This window comes from Phaethon aethereus (genome assembly GCF_964289735.1).
Source record: "Phaethon aethereus genome assembly, chromosome: 1".
Classification (NCBI taxonomy): domain Eukaryota; kingdom Metazoa; phylum Chordata; class Aves; order Phaethontiformes; family Phaethontidae; genus Phaethon; species Phaethon aethereus.
In genome coordinates this window covers 64,145,776-64,171,997 of record NC_138575.1, presented here as the reverse complement: position 1 = coordinate 64,171,997, position 26,222 = coordinate 64,145,776, and the positions used below count along the sequence as shown (strand labels likewise).

The 26,222-nt window shown below is 40.8% G+C and overlaps 1 protein-coding gene across 1 annotated transcript in view; it reads right to left on the bottom strand.

Moving 5' to 3' along the window:
* KIAA1549 overlaps positions 1-26,222 on the bottom strand; it is a 151,913-nt gene that overhangs the window by 56,589 nt on the left and 69,102 nt on the right. Inside the window, exons 2-6 of the mRNA XM_082014398.1 lie at positions 17,243-19,975; positions 15,662-15,750; positions 8,369-8,546; positions 6,701-6,828; positions 4,947-5,130 (exon numbers count right to left, since the gene is read on the bottom strand). Coding sequence (XP_081870524.1) covers positions 4,947-5,130; positions 6,701-6,828; positions 8,369-8,546; positions 15,662-15,750; positions 17,243-19,975 — 3,312 coding nt within the window. The remainder of the gene's footprint in view (positions 1-4,946; positions 5,131-6,700; positions 6,829-8,368; positions 8,547-15,661; positions 15,751-17,242; positions 19,976-26,222) is intronic.

Genomic DNA, 26,222 nt, shown 5'->3' with positions numbered 1-26,222 from the left:
TCTGAAGCACACCACTTGGGCAACATGGCCTTTGCCAGATGCTCCAACAAGGATCTCTGACTCTCTCATACAGAGATGTGTGGGACCATGCAGGATAAAACCGGTACCATATTTATTGTTCTCATTTCTGATAAACAAAGGGGCAGTAATACAAAGCATGGAGGGAATGCAATATTTGGAATGAGAAGGCATCAACTGAAAAGGAGGATTCCATGCAAATATCAGGGTGCGGGCAACAGTAACACACCAACTCTGTTAAAAGTCTGATCCGAAATCCACCCAGATAAAAAATGCCATATATGGCAGTCTTTGGACTGTATCAAATGATTTTATATTATCTTATTGGCCTTGCAAATCTCCAAGACATCTGAAATAGATGCCACTCATCAAAGTGCTACTTACAGCACTGAAAAAATAGCAAGTCCCAAGGCAATTCTCTCTACTTAAGGCCATAATAAAAACAACGAGATTTATTTAGGTTAAGGTCATGAAGGCCAATATTCCTCATCTGGTCCAGAGCTAGCCTTCACCTGTCCTCAGAGAAATCTTCCAGCCATAGAGATACCAAATATATTCTTTCCTATTGTTTTTAATGAACTACCACCCAAAAACCATGACTAGACTTGGTTTCTGCTGACATGTAGTTCATAACATCTAACCAGTTTGCAATCTAAAATGTGAGATGTAAGGTGGACGACACAAAGTATGCATGCAGGAAGGTGTAAACTGAACATAAACATGTTGCTGAAGTCACCTAGAAGTCTGTGGGGGAAAGAAAAGATTCTGGAAGTTTCCAGGCTTGACAACTCCAACAGCCCTGTTCCTGCACAGAACAGTTCATTCTGTCAAACTAACAACTATCACTACTGACCCTAACTCCAAGTGGAAGAAGACGACAAAAAATTCCCGTTGTTCATGATGTAGTGCACAGGGACAACACACAGTTAAAATTAGAAACAGTACACATTAGCTATGTGAAAAATCCAGTGAAAGGACTGTGTGTGAAAGGCAATGAGAAGTGAATAAGCAGCAGGGAGCAAATACATTACTTCATACAAGGCTTATATTCAGGATATTGAAGGTGAGGTCTCACTTCACTTAACAGTGTTGAGATACAGTGATATTACACAAGTAGCTTTTCCTTAGTAAGAATCAACTTAAACCCCTGACAGCTCAGCTCACCTACAAATCAGTTCTGCTTCAGATGCAGACTATAAAACTTACAAAATCATACACAAAGCCCTCAGGGGGAAACAAAGAATGTCACCACCAAGAGTATTAACTGTTACCTTGCCTGGTAACTGAAGCACAAAAGGCTTAGAACAGTATGACAAGGAACACTTCATAGTTACATATAAGAATTTACATATAAACAATAACACACATAAATTGCTTATATGTAAATATATAAATATCCAAAATTGCCCCAAAAAATCACATTGAAAAGCAGAGGGTTGCATATTAATTTGCACAGAGCAAAGCAGCTAACTATCTAAGGAAGGTCTTCACAACACTTTCCTTGCTATGACTCTTCTGTAGACCAAGGGGCAGCATGAAAGCAGAGTTCAGGGCCTAGAAAACAAAAACATTTAGGCATCTTCCTGCCAAAGTAGCCTTGAGGCTCTGGCTGCTGGTCATTCTCAACTGACCACTGAATAAAGTGTCTCAGGAAGGATCTGCCCAATGCTGCTGAGCCTTCAGACATGATTTCTGGCTCTGAATACTGAAGATCTAAAATCCTTTGGCTCAAAATACAGTCATAGCAACAGTGCAAAAAACTGTAGAAACAGCTAAAAATAACCAAGTGTGGTTGCCTCGTTTACAAAAGCGTATGAGCTACATTCATTACTGTGCTTGCTGAGACAGACCTATAGCTGTAACAAGCTGAGAAACTGTGTTCCCACTTTGCTGACTTATCAAATCATACCATGTCTGGTGTTCCAAAACAGTGACTACAAATGTGCCAAAGCACTACTGAGACCAAACTAGACAAGTTCAAATCGAAATGAGCTGTCCTGCATTGGGCTCAATCTACAGTAAATAGGAGTTCTTCTCGCAACACATAAGTCAAATGCTGACAAAATGCTTCTCGATTTGGGGCACCATATCCACCAAATCCTCATGTTTTCTACATTGTGAACTTTGGGAAGATCTCGTAGTTGCTATAAATTCAGGATTACTAAATTCAAATTTAATATATTTATTTTAATTTTATTTATTGCATGTATTTTTTTTTAATTTTAATACAACATTAAATGTTTTGAAAATTCAGTCTAGACAAATTTGAAGGTCATCTTCAAAATTTCTCTACCAAACAACCTAAGAGACACCACCACACTCTGGCTAGGATCTCTAAGGCAAGTGATATGCTCTGTTGGCAACATTCACCAGCAAACTATAGCAGCAGTTAGGTGGGGTCATTACAGGCCAGGGCATATACATAGCTTGTTCAGCTATCGTCCCCGTTACTGGGAATGTGCAGCAAAGAAATAGTATTTTTCAAGAGCTCCAAATGGGAGAATCTGGGAATAATGTGTGTATCATGATGGACTTCAGTCACCACTGATGAGTAACTCTGCCTTCCTACATTAAGAGTCTGCTTGAGGATTTGAAGTTCCATATCGTTTGTGGGATTTGGTGGATTTGAGGGGAAGAAGAATAATTTTGTGTTGAAGTCTGGAGGCCTGTGCTGGAATTTGCAGGAATGAAATTACCACACTGTTGGCACATTTGTTTAAAATTGTCAGCAGGAGTAAACAAACAATTCCTGAAGCTTCAGAAACAAAGTTATTTCTATAACTCACCCACAGGCTTGGACATGCCACTATACTAACAGAGGCTAAATTTGCCAGGCCACAACAGCCAACATCTACACTACTTCACTACAAATCCTCGCAGTAGTAGGTAAGGAGGAGAAATCCCAATGGGACCTTTTTCCAAAGGCACTACCTGACCTCTTCACTCATTCTATTTTGCATGACTTTCTCATTAACATGTGAGCTACCACAGAGCTGGCATTGGCCAGGAATCAGCCCCACTAACCAGGCACTACAAGCGTGCAGATAACACAGGGAGAGCTCCTGCTATGAGCACTGAAGAAATTGCCTTCAAATTTCCTAAGTACCATCAGGAAAGGAAAATAAGGAAAATAGTGTACATGGATGTTTAACAGGAATGTTTTTCCCCTATGACCAGCCTTTCTTTCAGGATACACTGGCCTTGGTAGAAATTCTGTTATCATTTAATTGCACTGGAGCTCCATCACACAATCCAGAAGATGGATTCTCAGCAAGGGGCAACCTGCAAATTAACTACAAATATTACTCCAGAATATGTGGACAAAACTAAAAACTGTAGGACCAGATGTGCGTACATTACAGGAGAAAAAGCCCCACAACACTGTAAGTATTACCCAAGAGACTAAAAGCTAAATAAACTCTAGGTGCAAAAGAGATGACAGAGAGTAAAGAGAAATGTCTTTCAAGCAATCAGGGCAAGAGCAACATTTAATTTGAATTCAGTGAGAGATAAAGACCATGGCCCACATCCTGAGAAGTTCTGTGTCCTCACAAGGTACAAAAGAAATGCTAGTCATCTAGGGACAGGCTATTAAGGCTTTTGGTTCTGGCTCAATCAAATACAGCTACAGGTACAGCCTGTGTGAGACCAAATAAGAGGAAAAATGTTTAAAGGAAATGAGTCAGCAACCTCGTACATTTTTTAAGTGATTACTGGAGCAGAGGATTCAAAAATGCTAAAAAATGAAAATGAGTTTAAAAAAATAGTACGTTTAAACTACTTCTAGTCACTGGGAAAGTATCCCGTGCAATCATCTTACATAGATTTAAAGGTGCTACGGAGAACGACTTCTGCTGACAATCACTCTCTTTACAGTATCTTCATTGACATAATACTTCACAGCTGCATAACGAACAGCAGTTACCATTAGGCCTGATTTTCCACTAGACATTTAACTGTATAGCAAGAATCACTGGGTCAGATGTTATGCACCTATATAGCTCACAAAAATAACTCCAAAAATTAAAAATCTGCATTGGAAAGCACAGTGAGATAGGAGAAACAGGGAATTAATGGACCAAGTTAGCAGTAATACCCACGGGGGAAAGGCAAGTACTGCTCTCTCATGATCTTGCCTACATTCACGAGTCATTTCTGTCATGAACGATCCATTAGTGTACAACAATAAGTGTTGAGTTTAGAAACTTGGCTTATTTATGGGACTGAGGTCATCTGAAAAATCTAACCAAACATAAGTTGTCAAGGCGGAGTGTCAAGCAAATTCTGCTATGCAGGCAGTTCCCGTTAATCTAAGTTTAGGATGGCCATGGACTGGAAAAAATGACTTGGAATGAGAGTTGTACATAAGAAGCAGGACATATACTTAAAAGGTAATACCTTAAAAGATAACAGACTACTCAAAAAAGCACTGCTGCTGACTAACAGATAACCCAGACAGAGTATATGGTATGGGCACATACATGCTTATGTTGCCAGTGTCCCAGGCTTTCTAGAAGTCAGAGCCACAGTTAAGTGCAACACAAAGCCCAAGGCAGTAAACCCTTCTGAGAAGCCACAAAGGCCCCTGTAGTCATAACCAGAAAGACACATCTTGGATTGCACTTAAGGGCAATACTGATCAAAGTGACTTTTTTTTCCGTAATGTGGACTAAAACCAATGGAATAATGAAGCCAGGTTGAGCACAACTGGCCCAGCGCAAAACGAATGGATGATGACAAAAGCAACAAATTGCTGTAACACCGATATGTGAGCAGAGAGAGGCGTGGATTTGCTCTGCAGAATTCATGACTCAAGTTAGGTAAGTGAAGCTTCATTATCACTTATGTACAAAATTACTTTAAAATTTTAGAGAAGGAAAAATACTAAAAGAAGTATTTTGCAGTCTTGGCAAACAGCAAGTACTCACGTTCAGCAATTTGCTGCACAGGAAAGCCCAGATAGAAGCTGAATTCCACAACAGACAAGTTTCTTAGCTGCTCACTGACTTTGGACCCATTTAGAAAACCATGTCTATCTCGGATGGCAAAAACAATGCTCACAGGGCCTTGCCGAAACGCTACTCCAGGCCTGCTCAGAGTTATATTCAGTATCTGAAAAGACAAGATTGAAGCAGGGTCAGCAAAATCAAATCACTGGCATTTCCATTCCTTCCTTGTCAGATTTTGTTTTTCCTAATATGGGGAGGCATGTGTGGGGTGGGAGTAATTCACATCAAAACAGAGGAGCATCAATTCCAGATTGATTCAACCTGCTGAGTCTCAGAAGAGACAAAAATACATGTGAATTCCTCTTTTAAGAGCTATCCTTTAAGGTCAATCATAATCCAGAATGATCTGAAAGCTACAGTGCAGAAACCGATGAAAAAAAACAGCTGGAGAGACAGTCAGCAAAATAAATCTACCAATAATGAAATCTTAGCTGAATGCCAAATTGTGTGGAACAGACAGGAAGAGACCATGGTAGAGAAACATTCTGAAAATGGATGTTCTCTTCATCAAAACCTCCTGCACTATGCACGCCCAGACCCTACCACTGGTTAGAAGCCTTAGTTTGGCACCAAGGTACACAGCAACTGTGTTTATGTAGACAAACCTCTTACAGACACTGAGGAAGTATATAAAATAAAAGTTTGCCAAGATGATAGTCCAAGAAATTGTTTTGCATGTTCTGTCTTCAGTCTATCCAGTCACACTGTGTCATTCTGAACTGTGTACAGTTCTGAGCACTTTACTACAAGTACTATACAGTAGAATTATAAAATCTTTGGGTTGGAAGGGACCTTTTAAAGTCATCTTGTCCAACCACCCTGCAGTCAGCAGGGACATCTTCAACTAGATCAGGTTGCTCAGAGCCCCGTCCAACCTGACCTTGAATGTTTCCAGGGACGGGGCATCCACCACCCCTCTGGGCAACCTGTTCCAGTGTTTCACCACCCAACTATAGTACTTCAGGCACTATAAAGTTTATGCCATTTTTCCTGCTACGATTTTATTTTAGGGTACCACAGATGGGCATTTATGGTGCCAGTTAAATAACATTATAAATTTTTCACTATTTTTGATATTACAACAAAGGTAGATTAGATTTAAGAATTCAGACAGAAGAGGGAGTTGGTCTCATTAAGTTGAATTACTGACTTTCCAGAGAGTTTTAAGCTCTGCTATGTGATTCAGTACCCAGCATATATGCAATACATTTCATATGTGAAGTTCCAGTAGCAGCTGCCACGGACATAATATACTGCTGTCTAGACCACAGAAGCAACTAGCATGTTTGCTCACATAATGGCAGAGTGCATCTAAGTCCTATATTCCCTAATAGGATCCCCTGAATGGCAAATAAGACCTCAAAGTTGTCTTCCAACAAAAACATTCTAATCACACCTTACTCTGTAATAGTAAAATCCAATGGGAATGACTTTGACAAGGGTAGGGGCAGCCTTTATATAAAAAAGTATAAAGCCTAATATATTCAATAATGCTTCTGGATATAAATCATCATCTTGGATAATTTTTTCAAAAAGCCTGAAGCCAGAGGTAGTGCCATATTATTTTGTAGGGGGAAAAAATCCTGACTTCATGACAAACCCTAGTTCTACATGGTCCAGATGGCAAATGGCAGCCAGTGAAAAAAGGTACAGACAAACCATGCTAATCTTACCTGCACAGTGAAGTTGTAGAACTCCTGGTGTTTGCTCACTTCCACAAATGCCATTGTCAGCCCTTTCTCAATATGCCGGCTAAAGTTGCAGAACCCAACATCCACGTTCCGAGGCACAAACTGAAGGACTAAAGGCAAAGGGTACACATTATTCCTACAGATGAGTACTTCCATGAGAGAGAACAAAACAAGCAAGAGAATCTACAGGGCTATGACTTTTTAATGGAATTCAGGACATATTCAGAGAAACCTTGGGTAAAAATACAGTAAAAATAAATTTTGTGTTGGTGCACAAATTCTCTATTTGTTAGTATCTGTTGCAGCAGTAATTAGATTGCCAGAAGGTATTAGTGACAAAATACCCACATTGCATCCTGAAATTCATTGCACACTTCACTATGTACATGTGGCTGATTTTACAGGACTTGAACACTGAATCAGCCACACCGAAATCTTTAGTACCCAACACATCAATGAAAATCTTAAGGAAAAAAGCAACAAATCTCTTTCTTGTAGACTGAAATACAGTATTTAGCTTGCCTAAAAGACCACATATTGGGTCCGTTAATACACATTAGTATCAGTCTAACACTTTCAAAACACCTAATTAGCAAACAATCTTTTAAATCTAGATACACATACTTTAAAGTATTTTACAGGTGAGAAAGAAAGCACAAGAAAGAAAGAGTGAGCATAGAGGAACGCAAGCAGGCACACAGACCTTAACTCTACACGTACACCTGTGGATTTCCCGATATAGTCTTACCCAATAAATGCTATGATTAGGTTACAGACCCTAACAGCAATGTTATACAAGATTCAAGAACAGAAAATATGTCTACTGTCTATCTATATAACCATGTTAAGCCATGGAAAAAGACATCACAGCTGCACAATTAAAGAAGTGATGTCTTACCATACAGTTATTAACAGAGCAGAAACAATACATGAAACATGTGCGAGCAAAAGCACTTATGTCTGACATTCATTAACTCTCTGCCTATAGACTCAATCCCTGACACTACCTCATTATGCAGTCAACCAACCAGGCAGGTCATTTTGTTATGCAAATAGCGCCTGAAGAAAATTTTAAATGATACCACTGACTCTCAAAATTTATTATATGGGTAGTATTTTACTTTAGTAAAACTAGTAGTCATGGTCTTCACACAAACTGCTGCCATACGGCAGCCATGGAAAGCCAAATACTACATGAGCAATCCTCCTGCTCACATTATACATGAGCAATCAATCCTCCTACTCACCAATACTCCTACATTATGAGAATTCTAAAAAATAGCATTTAAGATAAACATAATTTGAAACTTGACTCAAGCATTATAAAGTAGCTGTGCTGTGATTTTATGAGTTGATGTTTCACAGAAATTTTTTTTCTCTTCTCACCTTTTGAAGCAAGGAAAAAAGTACACCCATTTTGCAACGTGCCAAAAATTTTTTTCTGAAAAAATAATGAAATTATGGGATTAACTGTTTACAATTTATCATCTCTCAACCACAGATCTGGCAAGTATCCCACTAACAGCCAAGAATTAAGATTGATAGCAATAGAACGCAGGATTTTGACTTAAACTTGCATACTTAATCACAAGTGAAGAAGTGTGAATCCATATGAAGCTACATCTCCTTTTTGTGTCAGGAAGAACTCACCTGTCTGAACTTGGAATCTGTTATCTGGCACAGTGAAAGAAGGATGCAGCGAGAGGATCATGGGGGCCTCACCACGAAGAAGACTGCTGTTCATAAGCACATTTATGACAGCTATTGCCGTGTAAACAAAAGGACCTGATGTCACCAAGAATGCAAATTTGGGGGATACTTTATAAACCTAAAAAAAAAAAGGGGGGGGGGGGGAAATTAAAAAAAAATTCTTCAATGTGAAATTTGGCAACACTTTACACCTACATAGGCCTACGCATTTCAAAGCCACATCATCAAGACGTAAGAAAATGTAATCTTTATTTTTCAACGAGAACAGAGAAGCACAAACACTCCAATAAGGGCTGTGCCTTGCAGCCTCTGCTCCAGTGCATCAGAGAGAGGTAACTCCCCTGTGCTTGGTGCATCTACTAGAATCTCTTCAGTACAACACACCAATCTCAACACTTCTTGATTTATCACATCCCAGCATAGTAGCACTCCCCTGCATTCCCCTGGAGTACATAAGAGTTTCCATACAAAATTGCTGTTTACTTACGGAACCGCCTGCATAGCTTCTGCATTTCAGTCATATACTGCAGAGTGAATACATCCTATACCATTCAGATGCGATATGCAAGAAGCAAAATACACATAACCTGTGTTTTATGGACATAATTTCCATACTCAAGAATGCTTTCTCCCAGAGAATGCTTCTATCTGCTTATTTCAGCACAGTTACCACAATTACAATTTTCCTTTTCCAATTCATCTCCTGACTTTGAGTCTTCTTTAAAACCCTGAGGAGCTTTAGTCACCATGTAGAAGAAATTAGATTGTACGTTAAATATAAATCTAGGTGAATGTTTCCATGCAGACACCATATCCACCATTTCTCTGTCACCTAAGTAAAAACAAACTGAAGGCTTTTATGTATTTAAACATATTGCAGTGTCTTTTCCCCTTCAGAGAAACTCTCTCAGTATGTTCTGCTTCCCCAGAATTATTTTTTGGTTTACTCCCCCAGTTTGCTTTATTTGCCTAAGGCAGTCACACTAAAATATTTTGAGATGTCCAACATGATGGCCTCACAAATATATAATTTACATCTTAGATGAAGAGATGCTAGCACCTTGCAGGCTTTGAGCTGGTGAAGGGGTAAGCTAGATACCCTCAACTTCAGGATCAGCCTTATAGGAAATGCACAGTGCTACTTAAATTGTGACCCACAGGTTCCTTACTGGTATTTCTGCAACAGTGTAAAGTGATGGCAATTGCTCTTTAGACGAGGGAGCAAGCAGCTCTTCCCTGTCCTCCAAAAACATGTGTTTCACAGAGATCATCTTCACCAAAAGAAACTACCTGAGAAGAAGGAAATAAAAAAATAATCTATGCTGCTCATTATTCCATTCTTCCTTCTTAGTCCACAAATATATGCAGCATCCAGCTTTCACATTAAATGGATTTAGACCCACAGAACTCAAATTTGTTTGATATGAATAATATGCATAGCTTTTTTCAGTTCTTCTTATCTGAAATTTTATCCTTTTATCTCAGGATGAAATGATCTCTGCAGCTTCAGTTTGTCAAATGGAAACAGCAGTCATAATGGGTAAGACATGCCAAAAGAAAGTTGCCCATTACTTGCAAAAGAGACTACTTAAAAGGCAAGAAAAAGAGGAATTAGAATTACAAATCTCAGTGACAATTTGCTGGTGATTTCTAAAGCAACATATGCTGAGGAAGAGAAGCATCGTATAGCCAGCATATACTTAAGCACTAGAGTTAGTGCATAAGAGTCTCTGACCCGTTGCAGTGCTCCATAGATGCAATGAAAGCAGCCTGCCCTGAACACCCCCCTGAAATTCTGCACTGACTTTTTCATCTTAACAGCTAACACTGTTTCTCTTTTGTGCTTCACTGCAGCAGAAGAGTGAACTCCCAAAGAATGTAAATAAATAAATAAACCCACCCAAGCAAACCACTTTTAAGTGTAACTTTGGGATAGGTAGATGAGAACCACTACAGGTCAAAAAAAAAAAAAAAAGCGCTACTTCTGCTTGAGATATTGCAAGGTTGTCTAGAGTTAGCTCTCTACAACCTAATTCAGGTGACAGAAATAATACAGCCATGCCAGCATGATGCTGTGTACAAGCTAGTTCACAGCGAGGTTTGCAAAGTTGTCTAGGATAGATGAGCACAGCTCATGACTCTTGATTTGTGAATGAGAGTAGCTCCTCTCGGCACAGCCCTAACAGTTCACAAACCCAGCTGTCCATCCAACACACTCTTGGGAGGATTCACCTCACTGCCAGGACAGTTAGACACTAACAAATTAGCTAGCTGAACCACCACATTTAGAAGTGCCATTTGTTAAAGTAAACAAATACAAATTTCTTATCTTAACTTAAAGCTGAAGAAGCGTGCAAAGCTCCATGTGCACTTTGGAGCCATTCCTGCAGGAAAAGCGGAAGCCTTCAGCAGGAGCAGAGAACCCTTACAACGCCTCAAGTTAAGCTACCCCTTCTCCAAAGTGCCACGGCTAATCCAACTCTGCAGGTCCCAGGACACAATCTCCTTCAAAGCTACCCTCACAAGAGAGAGCACTTATAGTACAGAAAGTTTTCAAGCCTCTATTTAGTAGAGGCTAGAAGAGTATTTGGGGAGAACATCACTGTATGCTTACTCTGTCCCTTAAGATGTTCCGTAAGCATTTGCTATTGGTTATTGTAGGCTAAAATATTTTATTAGATGCACCTTTGCTACAATCTAATCCATGCCCACACTCTATTATGTTGTGTAAACATCTGGCAGAAAGCATAAACCATCGATTTCCTCACCACCACCTTATTAAGCATCCTGTAAAGAGTCAGCAGAGAGCATTTAACTTCCTGAAGATGGGCTACAAAGGCTCACAGGCCTTAAAAATGAAAGAGAGCTTCTGCTTCTATGCACGTTAGGATACTAAGGCAACAATTCTCTCACTGTTTTTACACGCCTAAATGGCACCAGCCAGCATTTCGGCAGCAGTGAGCAGCGATGAAGCCAGCACAAGTCCACAAGGTGGCATCTTTGAAAATATATAACTGCCTGACAATGAACTGATCTCCTTATTCTGAAGGCAGACGTTTACTGATTTTGGATTATAGAAACCAATATGCCAAGGACAGGCCCAAAACCCCACGTTAAATATAGCAACGAAGTGGCTGAGGTATACATTATACTGCATGAAAAATTTCCAAGCACAAACGAGGCTGGCAAAGAGCTTTTTCCTGTTGGCATGAACTGAATGGCACCAGGGGTCCTGGCAGCAAGGCGCTGAGAATGCTATTTTATGTCATACCCCAGTGCAACAAAGCTAAGTCAAGGGAACATTGTATAACAGATCTTACCCAAGTGTCATAAGGTTTACATTAGAGAAAGTTGACAAAAATTGCTCTCATTCAAACAATAGGGTTTTATTCTTTTAGAGATGCAATACATTGACACCAGCTGGAAAGAACTTTAAAATTTTAGGTTATTCTCACTTTGCTGTAAGGACTTTTGCTAGGAAAAAATTGACAAAAGGGTTTTTTTTTCATTAGGCAGGATTCAAGCTTCTGCCTTTTTTTTTTTCCACTTCAACAACTCAGAATATTTGAAATAATAAAGAAGCAGAGACCAACGCTTCAACTGAAAAAGTTGGAAAAAATGTTTTAATTCCCCTTTCAGTGTTAAACTTAGTTTGTACTTCAAGTGAGCAGCAGTTACATCCATTGTTGCCATGGATTTTATTTTTAAAGCATACATTATTACCAAGTTAAATTTAACAAGACTGTCTCCTCATTTACTGTGCATTACATCACAGCAAGGGAACAACATCTGTGAGCTGTAATAGGAGACACAGTAAAAAAGCAACTTAGAGAAGTGCACTGCTTTACCATAACTTGCAACTGTACACACGGTTCCTGGCTACTCTCAACTAACAAAAGGCAGGTCTGTTTGATTAATTAGGTTTAACAACATAGACAAATTCTGTTTAAAATTTTGCAATACATCACCATTAAACGTGCCAATACTATAGGCAGCTCTTTATTTAAAATAAGTTTTGTTATTACTTCACCATTAGAGATTAAGACATTTGCTAGTGATTATTTTTAGTGCAAAACCCATACCCATGGCATCACAAAGAGAACACATGTGATAACAGCATTCTAGCATAAAATAAGCATAACTGATTCCACAGAGATGTTTTCTCCTTTTGATAAAAAAGAATTTGCAAAGAATGAAGCTGGACTAACTGCTTTGTTTATAAAAACAGTTGCTTCTGAGCAGCCTTAGGGCCAAAATATCCTATTGAGAATTTTACAAGGCAATAGTGGGCATGAAATGAAGGAATTTAAAGGGCAAAGATATAAAGAAGCAAGATATCAAATGTTGGCTCCAATCAATCTTCAAATATATAGCAACAGATTTTGTCTTACTGCTGTTACTATTAAGAGGGCAAACACTTCCATATTACTGAGGCGTCCAAGGTCATTGAAAATTAGTGTAGTTCTATCATCATGAACTTTTGAATTCTACTTGACTATGCCAGTTTGCACAATCTGAAGGTATAATTCACAGACCAGAAGGAAACTCTTATTTAGAGAAAAACCCTAAAAAGCTTACAGGCAGGGATGGTTAAAAGGACATAAACTAAACATAATTTATAGCAGCAGCTCACTGTGGCTGAAGTTTGGCAGAATTTTGTAACACTCCTATCTTGACTGGGTAGTAGAGAGGTGTATTCACAAACATCAGACAGGAGTTGTTTAATTACTGGGTGCAGTGATTACGGCAGGAGCTGTCAAAACACTGTTTCCCCACACAGACTGGCAAGCAGAAGTTAGAGGCAGAAAGGGATTCTATGCATGGAGAAACTCAAGTTATGTTCAAAATTCAAACTGCTACTTGAGTAAACCTCATAATGAAAATGAGATCATAGACTTCAAAGAAGTAAGAAAATGTGGTGCTGGGCTATCACAACTGGATGAACGCAGACATGAAAAATTGCAAGTGCAGCTGAATCTGCACCTACACCAGTAATTCCATTAAAACATTTCATTTTGTCCCCAGTGTTGAAATATCTGATTATACAACAAAGGTATCCCCAAACTACCTCTAGAGTCTTTTCCTCGCAGACAGAGGATTTGAGACAAGGTAGGGGAATAGAGCCTTTAAACCTCATCTCAACCAGACACTCACTTTGAGGTTGGGAAACAACACTGAAATATTGTTCAAAGCTGATTCCTTGAACATCAAAGCAGAGGAAGCTTTCAAAAAAACCCAAGAGTGCAGCAATTCCTAGCCCTGTGAGTGGGGGAAAGACAGGAGTCATACCTATCTGAAGGCTTAAAAATAACATCTTACCATTGCACACCTGTTTTTTTCCCCCCCTGCCTTTTTCATTCTGTATTTGGAATTCTACCTGTATTTGGAATTCTACCACTTCCCCAGCAAGTGTTGATGGCCTCACAATATAAAACAGCACAAGGCTGTGCAGAAGGTTTGCACAGAATCACTAAGGTTGGAAAGGACCTTCAAGATCATCAAGTCCAACCATTAATCCAGCGCCACCTAAACCATGTCCTGAAGTGCCACATCCACAGGTTTTTTGAATACTTCCAGTGATGGTGACTCCACCATCTCCCTGGGCAGCCTGGTCCAATACTTAACCACCCTCTCGGTAAAGAAATTTTTCCTAATATCCCATCTAAACCTCCCCTGGTGCAACCTGAGGCCATTTCCTCTCATCCTATTCCTAGTTACTTGGGAGAAGAGACCAACACCCACCTCACTACAGCCTCCTTTCAGGTAGTTGTAGAGAGCGATAAGGTCTCCCCTCAGCCTCCTCTTCTCCAGACTAAACAACTCCAGTTCCCTCAGCCGCTCCTCAGAAGACCTGTGCTCGAGACCCCTCACCAGCTTCATTGCCCTTCTCTGGACACGCTCCAGCACCTCAATGTCCTTCTTGTAGTGAGGAGCCCAAAACTGAACACAGGATTTGAGGTACGGCCTCACCAGTGCCGAGTACAGGGGCACAATCACTTCCCTACTCCTGCTGGCCACACCCTTTCTGATTCAGGCCAGGACGCTGTTGGCCTTCTTGGCCACCTGGGCACGCTGCCGGCTCATGTTCAGCCGGCTGTCAACCAGCACCCCCAGGTCCCTTTCCGCCGGGCTGCTCTCCAGCCACTCCTCCCCAAGCCTGTAGCGTTGCATGTGGTTGTTGTGACCGAAGTGCAGGACCCGGCACTTGGCCTTATTAAACCTCATACAGTTGACCTCTGCCCATCGATCCAGCCTGTCCAGATCCCTCTGCAGAGCCCTCCTACCCTCCAGCAGATCAACACTCCCACCCAACTTGGTGTCATCTGCAAACTTACTGAGGGAGCACTCAATCCCCTCATCCAGATCATCAATAAAGATATTGAACAAGACCAGCCCCAGAACTGAGCCCTGGGGAACACCGCTTGTGACCGGCCACCAGCCGGATTTAACTCCATTCACCACAACTCTCTGGGCTTGGCCATCCAGCCAGTTCTTTACCCAGCGAAGAGTAAACCTGTCTAAATCACGAGCCGCCAGTTTCTCCAGGAGAATGCTGTGGGAGACGCTGTCAAAGGCTTTACTGAATTCCAGGTAGACAACGTCCACAGTCTTTCCGTCATCCACTAGGCGGGTCACCTGGTCATAGAAGGAGATCAGGTTGGTCAAGCAGGACCTGCCTTTCATGAACCCATGCTGGCTGGGCCTGGTCCCTTGGTTGTCCTTCAGATGCCCTGTGAGCACTCAAGACAAACCGATCCATAATCTCCCCTAGTACGGAGGTCAGGCTGACAGGCTTGTAGTTCCCAGGATAGTCCTCCCGTCCTTTCTTGTAGATCGTTTTGTTTTGTTTAAGGTGCTAAGTATATAATCAGCTAGCAGAAGAAACAAAACTCTTTAACAGGTATTTCAAACAGTAAAAGCTTTTCAGTTCAGTTTCAATTCATCAGTGAAAGGACGTGAGCAGTAGAGACTGGGCACTGCTTGCTCACCTCTGGCAAAAACAAGAAAGGTCTGTCATAGAAAGTGAAGACATTCTAAAAGTAAAAAAGCTGATGTCATATTCACTTTGAAAAAAAAACAAAACAAACATGACTAACATTTAAGTTAGAATAAACGTGTCTCTGATATAGTACCACATGGGTTGTTTTTAAATCACCATTTCAGCCTGTGAACTAAAACCACTATTGTACTGTATCGATCAAAGAGTACTTGTACACACTTTGTACCACTTACCTCTAGCTCTACTGATCGCCTGAACTGAACTCTGAGCACTTCTCTGATGGATTCACTGACATTTTGTAGAACAGCTCTTCGGGCCAGCACTGGAAATTAATGTCAGTCAGTAAATACATTTTAGCTTCATCTCCTGGGATTTGGTGCAAAGCTGCATTTTCAGTTGTGCAATGCATGAAAAAGCAGGCAATGAGATCAACTGCATCAAACAGATATGATGGCAAGGAAACAGGTAAAGGTGTGACTGTATCCTAAAAAGTGACATACATACAGTTTAAGGAACTCCAGGTTTACTTTCTCTCTTGTTTTGTTTTTCCATATCTAATGTCTTTAGAATTCTAATAAAAGAACCTTCTAAAGAGCCACTGAGGCATTCAAATTGGATCTGAAAGTCACAGCACATCCACTCCGACCTGTGCACAATGAGCCTGCTATCCTAGCACGGTTAAAGTTTTGTAGGCAACGCATGGAATGCAGATGAGGTCAGAAAAAAGCCACAGAAAATATGCATCTACTTTTCTCTTAAAGAAAAGTAAACAAACTTGACATTGATTACTGAAAGGGATGTACATCCAGTAAGAAACTGCTTTAAAAACCCCACATCCCTATGGATGTTATGTCTGTTACAGTCACATTTGAGACTGTGACTATGGTCAAGGAAACAACTGAAGCGTCATGTTGTCATCCTGCTTTCACTTTCCATCAGTAACTTGCCTACAAAACTACTCAAATCACAGGTTCAAAAAAACCTTCCTTATCACCAGCATAGCCAGCTCAACTTCATATCTGGAGGATGAGATTATGCTCATTCTGCTTTACATATTACAAGCAAATCTTAAGGGCAAAATGTGTTGCCTACTACAGAAAACACAGCACTTCTGCAGCTGCCCTGGACTAGGTCACTAGCCCAGGGTATTGTTTTGTTAACAAGCTAGGAAGAGGTAGGAAAACACCAAAAAAGCAAACAGAGATGATGAGAAAATTAATTTTGAAACACACTAATGTCACTTTTTCTGGTTACAAACACACCAAATCCAACTGAAGTAAGTATGGGAGGAATGAAAATATAAACATAAGCTAGTATGGTGAAGTTATAAAAACAGTAACAAAACCCAAACATTTTTAAAAGCAATTATCCTCTTTCACATTGCAACATTACCTCACATGCAGGTTTTTTTACCAACAGCAGCAACAACTGAAAGGAGAAACTTACTCAGTCAGAACATTTAATAGTTTGGCAGAACAGTACCATGACAGCAATGTTCACTTAGAAGCCATGAAATGATAAAGGAACCTCTAATTTGGTATACTCATATATACGCATCAGCAACTTTAGAAGACAATTTCATTCTCTGTGCAGTGTAACATATACGTAACTCACTATCACAACAAACTTTGTTCAAGTGAATTCTATTATTTTCAAGAGTAAATGATAAATCAACGCTTTTACAGCTGTTTGTCTAAATTTACACCATTTTCTTTGAAAAGTTCACTTAGCTAATACCATACCTGCAATTTTGCTAGGGGTTCACATTACAGTGGCTTGTGAAAAACAAAGTAAAAATATTAGGCATATCTTACCCGCAGTGACTAAGTAAGCATCAGGGACCGTGATGTCGCAGACGTAGGCTTGCTTGGTAGTGGTCATGGCAGAGGTTACAACCACAGGTTCAGATGGAGTAGTGGTTGCCAGAGGGGTGGAGGAGAACTTCTCCAAGCTGCCTGCAGCAGTTGTGTTGCGGCTGCCCGTGGCACTGGTGGCAGTGGTTGTGGGGACAGTGGTGGGAGCAGCCGATGCATCAGTACCAGCAGTTACACTGCTTCTCGCTGGAACTTCATATCCAGTGGAAGGGCTAGAAGTTGGAGGAAATTGTGTGGGAACAAACGATGTGATCACAGACAGAGATGCTGTAGGAGAACGCATCACGCTGTTGGTGTCAGCATGTGATGTCAGGTTGTCAGGGTCTGTGGGAGGAAGGGCTGCGTGGGCACTGCCCTCGCTGCGAGACATTAAAAGCAGCGTGGGGTTAACTGTAGCACCAATATCCTCATCAGAAGCTGGATCAGTTGAGAGCAGAGATGAAGAAACATTTAAGACAGGAGTTGCCGGAAAGGTAGTAAACAAAGAGATCAGATTTGTTTCATTGAGCAAGATGCTGCTGGTATCAGACTGGGTGTCGGAAGCGGGCAGCGCCCAGGTAGGAACCACAGAGTGAGAGACGGAGAGTGAAGGCTCCAACTGAGAGGTAGTTCCTGTAACAGGTGAGGTAAACACAACTTCAGAGCCCGCTGCCAATACTGAAAGTGCTTCCAGAAACACAGATGATTCAGAGTAAAACCCTGATGATGGCATTATTTCAGGAACATGTGCACCTGGAAAAGAGGATGCATTTGAATGAAAGTATGATGTTTGGCCAAAAGGGAACTGAGAAACCTCAGCACCAGTGGCAGAGCTGACAGTGGTAGCTGACTCCCAGCTGGAAACATCCTCAGAAAGTACTGATGTCCCAGTCAGCAAGGTCTGAGGTAAGAGTGTTGATAAATCACTTTGCGTAACAAAGTAAGAACTTAGCACAGCCGATGGTAATGACAAGTAGCTAGGTTCAATAAGAAATGGTGTTGATAGAAGACTGGAAGGAAAATTTGAAATATTTGAAGACTGTTCTTCCCTTGTAGATGTCTTGTCAAGCAAAACCACAGATTCTGATGGCATTAATTCTAGAGACTCCAGCAAAGTTGTACGGCTGACTGCAAACGATGCTACTGGCTCACTTGGGATGAAGGCAGAGTCAAGCAGAATGGTCGTGGCACTAGGAAGTTCTACATGAGTGCTTGGTGTCAATGAAACTGTTTCCATAATAGGAAGCGAAAACTGGGCAGAGATGTTCCGTGATGTTCCTCCAGGGAGCTGATAATAGGAAGCAGAAATTGTTATGGGTGTTCTAGTGTTAAGGACAGCGTCTGTAGTGCTTAATAAAAACATGCTTGAGTCGGGGATTTCTGCAAATCTTGAAGAAAATGAAACAACTGGTCTTGATGGAAAAGAAGTATCAAAAATCTCAGGTGTTGGCTCCTCTAATTCATACCCATCAGTAATTATAGTTGTAAATGGAGTTATGCCTTGTGCTTCAGAGGCTTTGATGGACAAAGTTTCAACATAATCGCCTGAGCCCACATCATGTTCTGGGGAAAAGCCTGCGTCTGGCAGAAGTGAAACTGAGTCACAATACAGACAAGAACTGTATGATCTCATGAAAGGCACTGGACTCATGAGCTCACTAACAAGCTCCGATTGACTTGGTATTTCTGAACTGGCAGGCAAATTTGGTGGTGTACTGGAGAATTCATGTGTAAACAGGCTGGCATTAAGAACCATATTAGAGTCTGTGGAAATGGCAGCTGAGTGAAGCGGGAAAGACACAAATGGAAGACTAATAGGAAACAAAGCAGGGTCAGCACTGGCTGCTGAAGCCGGCATGGCCTGGAGAATGCTTGGACTAGGGTAGGTCCTTACACTAAGAGTTTCTGCTACCCTGTTACTTGCATCGGCGTAAACGTCACCATTCGGGTCTGTACTTTGTGCCATGGCATCTGGGGTCATAGGGCTATTTTTATCCAGCAGCTTGAGATAAGGTGACCCTTCTGAAGCAGCCCCAAAAGGCAGAGCCATTAAACTTGCATTTATGTTTTCCCACACTGCAACTCCTGCCTCTGAAGGAATGGAAGTGAAATAAGAAGCTGTATTTGGAGGGTACAACAGCAAGCCTCTGCTTGGAGTCAGCATTTCACTATCTGGTACAAAAGGCTTCAGTTCTGTAAGAGTGTCACCATGTTCAGGGACAGTGCTCAACGGAGTCTTTTGCTGTGTTGTTTTTGAGAGATATGGTGAAAAAAGGACAGATAATGAAGGTGTTAGCAACACAGTTTCTAACATTTCTCTTGGTGGCTCTACTGTATTAACTGAGTGATCATCTGTTAAAACAGGAAAAGACTTCAGCGGAGGAGTCAACTGTGCCTTTGGAAATGAGCTAATAAATTCATCGTCACTTAAGAATGCCTCATTGCTTGTTATGGAGACATGTACCAACGGCGTACTTCTCCCTTCTGAAATCCTGACCATTTCTCCTTGGTTAAATAAAGTCACATCGAAGGGAGTGGTAACTGATGTTAAAACTATTTGAAGGAAATTACTTTCTTGGGACTCCAAAGTACTTCTTGCTAAGGTCATTTGTGTCTTGCTGCCTGATATGCTTTGGTGCACCTTTGAGTCCATTGAGATAAAGGAAAAATTTTGCTGCTCCAAGGATCTCTCATCTAAAGAGAGAGAGAGAGAGAGAAAACAAAACCCAAAAACCACCAGATTAGCACAAGCAGTAAGATCACAATGAGCAAACCTCACACACAGTATTTCTGGAGACAACTGCCCAGAATTCAAGGGCTAAGACAAAACCTCTCAGTAAGTGAAAAACCTCCATGAGAGAGTCAGCACAAATAGTACAATTCCCTGTGAAACTCCATTCCCTGGAAATGAGCAGGACACCACGAGCTCCCCTCGCCCTGCACCTGCTCATCCCTCTACAGAGGCACTCCAGCGAGCCCCATGGAAGGACAGATAGTGTCCCTCTTACCTATGCAAGGCTACAGTGCATATGGTCACACAAAGTAAACGCACCAGAAATGGTAACAAGGAACAACGCAGGGAAAAATTCTGCGTAACTTTAGGTCTTCCACTTTCCTTTAGTATCACTTCATTTCCTCTGCTTTTATTATTTCTTAATATTAGGCTCACTAGCAGATCTGTTTCAAAAACTAGATCCTGCCAGTATCACAAAAGGGGTGACACTTATGAGAGATAAAGAGGGGTTCCCTTTACGTAAAGCAAGTGTCATCCTGGTTATCAACTGCAAGAATTTGCTAACAAGTCCAGCAGTTGTATTTTCAGCCATTCATTTAACTTCTGGCGTTTTAGCAGTCAGTGACAAATTGCTTCATTACACAGTTGCCACCTTTATTCACAGCCTACTGCAGGAGTTATTTATAGGCCACCTGCAATGAAACTTTTCACTGCTCCAGCCTGCAGAATTCAAATAGTAATAGCCATGTTCAAACATGAAGGAGAAAGAGCTAAAAATTTACCAGGTATTTTAACAAGATACTTGCAAAATCATACATGAATATAATTTGCATAACTTGACTATAATTCTTCCTCTCTCACAAAAATGTTCTTGGGCTACAGAGAAGATCTGTACATGAGATTTTCCAATCACGGCCATGTTTTGCAAAGGTTGCTTATTGCTTGAGTACTCTTCTGAAATGTCAAGACTGGATTAGTAGCCTTCAGAGATGAATATTAAAGGAAATCATAGAAAATTGCTGCAGGATATTTTTCACGGATACACACAAAACCTTCATCCTTGAATTATCTATCCCACCTGATCATCCTGTTTTCATATGGGACTGTCCACGCAATGCTGCTGGAACCTACTGACAATGCACATTAAAAATGTTGGGGGGTCAGGAATCCCACTCTGTTAAACCACCAGGGACCAGTTTAACATAAAAAGGAGCATACACAGTAGAAAATGCCAGACGGTGAGTACACCGCTCAACTGTAACTACATTTGTAACCCTTTAGAGGATACATTGAACCCAGTAACCTGGTAGATCTTGCAGGAAGAGGTCACCTATCTGTTACACACTGTTGTCAGCCTAACAACTCTTTCCAAAGGTGATAAACGGCTGTACTCATCCCTCCTCCCTGGTCTGTGTGCTAAATTCCTTGACACAACTTTTCAAGCACTGACATACTGACTTGATAAGTTTTGAATCTGCTGATCTGAAAAGCACAACTACAAGAATTAATGCACGAAGCTAATACCATTGTACCACTAATCACACCTAATCAAATATAAGTTCTGTGATTATATACTTTGTTTTACAGATCCCATGCACAATGTTTTGCAGCATAACAAATACTATTCTCTCAAGTAGTCCCAACTGGGAGAAAAAGAAAAGGAAGGAAAAGAAAAGAAAAGGAAGGAAAAGAAAAGAAAAGGAAGGAAAAGAAAAGAAAAGGAAGGAAAAGAAAAGAAAAGGAAGGAAAAGAAAAGAAAAGGAAGGAAAAGAAAAGAAAAGGAAGGAAAAGAAAAGAAAAGGAAGGAAAAGAAAAGAAAAGGAAGGAAAAGAAAAGAAAAGGAAGGAAAAGAAAAGAAAAGGAAGGAAAAGAAAAGAAAAGGAAGGAAAAGAAAAGAAAAGGAAGGAAAAGAAAAGAAAAGGAAGGAAAAGAAAAGAAAAGGAAGGAAAAGAAAAGGAAGGCTTTTACAAAAGCTATGTAAGACAAATACACAAGTCCATTCTTGACTTCTTCCATGTCAGTCAGCTATTTGAACACAGCACAGCGCATCAACTATGGAATAACAGCTTTCACAAGCAGTTAATGGGGGTAACGGACAAAGCAGTTTCTAGCAACCACAGAATAGAAACACGGACCCTGAGCCAGCCTCATTTGCTGACCAAAAGCTGTTCAATGTTTTCTCCTCGCTAAAAGTCTCCCTAGCCTCACTCCTTCCTTTGACTTAGGCTTCCAGCCTTTATTTTTCTCTTTGTGACATTTTGAGTAAGCAGGGCGTTACTAAAGGAAAAGACTTACAAGGCCATGAAACAAACTGCCAAAATGAATCACTTCCCTCCCTACACACATGCACAATTCCTTTTAGCCAGCCCTGTAAAATCCTGTCCACCTTGGTCACACTTCGGACACCTAGCGCTTGCTTACAGTGAATTCCGAGTTGCAGGCAAACAGTTCCTCTTGTTCACCAAGGCTTCAGGCTGTGAATCCCTGCAGCAGTAACGTGAGACAGCTGTGTTAGCTTCAACACAGTAAGCGTGCCAAAAGTGGAATTGCTACACATGACAGTTAATATGACCGGCAAAGGTGAATACATACTAATTCGTAACTGCACTTTTGATCACGTATCTCCACAAATCTTTGACCCAAAGCTAGAGGTGATTCCACAAACAAAACTGTTTCACTGCCTATACATGCCTATGGTGTGTATCACCATCTTCCGTCACTCACAGAGAGATCCCGTTATGATTGTTCAATTTGGTGGGGGAGCCGTCACAAGGCAAGATCCTGATGGAAGTGACTACACATCACAGAAAGATGTTCTAAGAGTTACTTGCACCATCATAAGCTGACCAATAGACATGCATAAGAGGCAAGGGCAATCTTGACTTTAAATTCATTCTGACTTTAGAATTAGTTTTTTCTTGACAGTCTGCTAATATTTTTTCCTCGAAAGACATAAAGTAATAGTGAATAACAATTTTATCATACACCTCTACCTCTTAACTTAAGGAATCTTGCCACTGATACCAGGAAGGAACGAACACAACTTCTGAAAAAGATGTTTCATTTTTTTAAGGAAAACACACCATGTCTTGAAAAAGTTACAGGCTATAAGACAAAGTAAGAGCACTGCTACTTAAGGTAAGTGGAGTAAGAGAAATTCACTTGTGCATTGGAACAGGCTGCCCAGGGAAGTGGTTGAGTCACCATCCCTGGAGTTATTTAAAAGACCTGCGGATGTGGTGCTTAGGGCCATGGTTTAGCGATGGACTTGGCAACGTTAGGTTAATGGTTGGACTCGATGATCTTAAAGGTCTCTTCCAACCTACATGATTCTATGATTCTACACAGGATTTTGAAAAAGAAAAAAACACAATCACCAACAAGTTCACAAGCCAATGTTCCACGCTATTTGCTTTGCTCAACATTTTAGAAGCAGAGAGCATTAGTGACATGCCATTAATAATACAAATTATTGTTTTCTGTCATCTCCAGAACTGTGTACTACTTGAATACTGCTTGTCAGGACTGTGCGCGCCTCTCATCGAGAGCAGATGGGATGCGCGGCAGACGTGCTTGGGAGCAGCCAGACAGCCCACAAAGAAGAAAGAAAAGCAAAGGAAAAAGGGAAGGAGATGAAGGCATGACAATCACACCCTCATCAGCGCAGAGCAGCCGATCTGGCTATACTGTGGGACAAAGAAAGCAGACAGATTGCACATGTTCTGATGTTTCTCAATGCCACGACTGCACAAAGCTATTGATGAATATCAATGCTGACTTGTTTGTTTGCACAGCTGTTGTTGCTGGGTGACTGTTTCGCCATCCAGCAACTGTACTGCCGTTGAGCTAGGCAACGGTGACAGGATGACAATCAGACAAGCCAAACTCCGCCAAGCTGATAACATTATGAAAAAGAATAGAGAGCTTAGGAAGCAAAACTGTGATCCCAAGCTACAGCAAAGGGAAGGAAAGAAGAGCACTTGTGGCAGGGGCCACCGAAGGCACAGATGGCACCAGTACAATGCCTCAGCTCTGACAATGACATTTGGGCTTGGGAGTTGTGACAGCATAGGAAATGCGCTCATGGGCTCAGGGTGATGAACTCTCTGCTGCTTCTGCTGCCCCTGAAAACAGGTAGAGAGTGAACAAAATTCATAACTAGCGAAACCTGTCACTCAACACGACAACCCCTTCAACTGCCAAATCTGTATTTACAGGAGCACAGCCGTGCACCATTAACGCTGGCACAGACTTGTGTGAATTCGGGAAGGGCCATAACACCAGCACAGCACTTTCCCATGACTACAGCAAAGGACTGCTGCAGACTATAGACTTCTTTGGTGACAAAAATATACCGCATCAGCTTGCCAGAAAATTCTGTTTTCATAAACCAGGAACTAGACTAGCCATTTTTCCAGAAAGCAATTAGAGGGATGTAGTTTTCATCCTTCCTGTAGTTGCAGTGCTGAAAAGTAATGTCTGTTCTATTCTCCATAAGAAATTTAAAAATATCATTTTTCAAATAATGTTGTGATAATATATGCATATATTCATATGCTTTCATATTTTCATATTTTATTTATTTAAAATAAATATACTTTCATATATTTTTAAATGCAGGATGCAAGATGTAATTTCACCTCTGCCACTGATCTCTCATGCGACTTCAAAAAAGTTGCATCACTTTTCTCCACTCTGCTATTAAAATGTGGCAATTGTACACTATCACAACTATCAACATCTACTAAACTGTTGGTAATCTCCTGTACTATGAAGATGTTAAATTGTAGATGATAGGTACAGGCATGACAATGATGAACACAACAGAGAAGCCTTTACTTATGATAAAATTACACCTTGAGAATAAAACTGGTAATTTTTGCTCTATTATTTTTGAGAAACTAAGTAACAGCTAATAGAGTTTGCAAACATCAGAAAGCGCCAGCAGACTAGCAGCAAACCAGTTCAAAACATACACCACTTAAAAAAACCCAAACTTCTGTGTACTAACACAATGATCTACAAAATTAAATTTTAGTACCTTTATTTTTTAGGCAAGGAGAAAAAATCCTCTTTTATTGCTTCCCATTGTTTCAAACAGAGGCATTTAAGATAAAGAAGCAACTGATGCCACAAATGTCCTATTAACAAGCTAGATAACACCAGTTCCCAAATTATTAAAATTAAAGCTATGAACTCACTAGGAATATTCAGCACCTGAAATGGCTCCCTTACTATGGGGTAGAGTAGCCCATCACATTTAAGGGAAGCTTTTAAGAACATTTTTGCTGTTCACCACTATTTGACTTTTTCTTTGAGAACCTGAAAGCAAGAAATTGAAATAACTGAACGTAGCATAGGACGAGACCACCCCAGGGTAGAGAGAATGATAGATGCAAATGTATCTGAAAAAAATCATAACTCTTCCTCATACTGCTTAACACTTAACTTTCTAATTTATTTAACAGCATTTAGTTCAGTTTCTGTCAATAAGAGCCCACATGCATTAGGTCATTGCAAAAAACTTACACGGTTCTCTTGTGTAAGCCTCTAACTAAATTTCTTAGGTGTCTGACTTGCAGGAAAATACCAGTCACAGAAGCGTGTGCAGCTGAAAAGCTGTCTGCTTTCTTCCCTGAGAGGCATTACGCATGGACTGAACAGCGACAGTAATCACCCCTGGCACACACAAGCCAGGGAGAGGAGGGGATGGGAGCCTGCACCGGTCCTCCCTTCCTGACCTCCAGCTCCCAACTCCTCTGTGGGGCTCTGGGAGGCTTTTGAAAGGCTCTGCTCCCTGGAGCACATGCTGCACACCCATGCCCAATGCTCCCGCGGGGCAGCGCACGCTTAGGCTGCGCAAGGGGCACATATCATCAAAATATATGTTTCTCAAAAATGCTCATTTTCTTACTGTAAAAGATACAGAGTATCTCTCATCATTTACCACACACACTTAGGAGTTTTAACTAATTAAGCTGCTGGTACCACCTGAAAGGCTAAAGAGAAAGCAAAGAAAAAAATTATGCTAAGTCTCAGCACTCTTTCGCATTGCAGTTGAAGATAAAATTTTGTAACAAATAGAAAAAGTTGTATTAAGAGAAAAAGAATAGTGTTAATAGGAAGCATGCAAAGTGAGTGCCTACGTACATGCACACTCACTTTTGCACACTTCAGGTTTCAATACATAGCCAAGAAAGAAGAGGA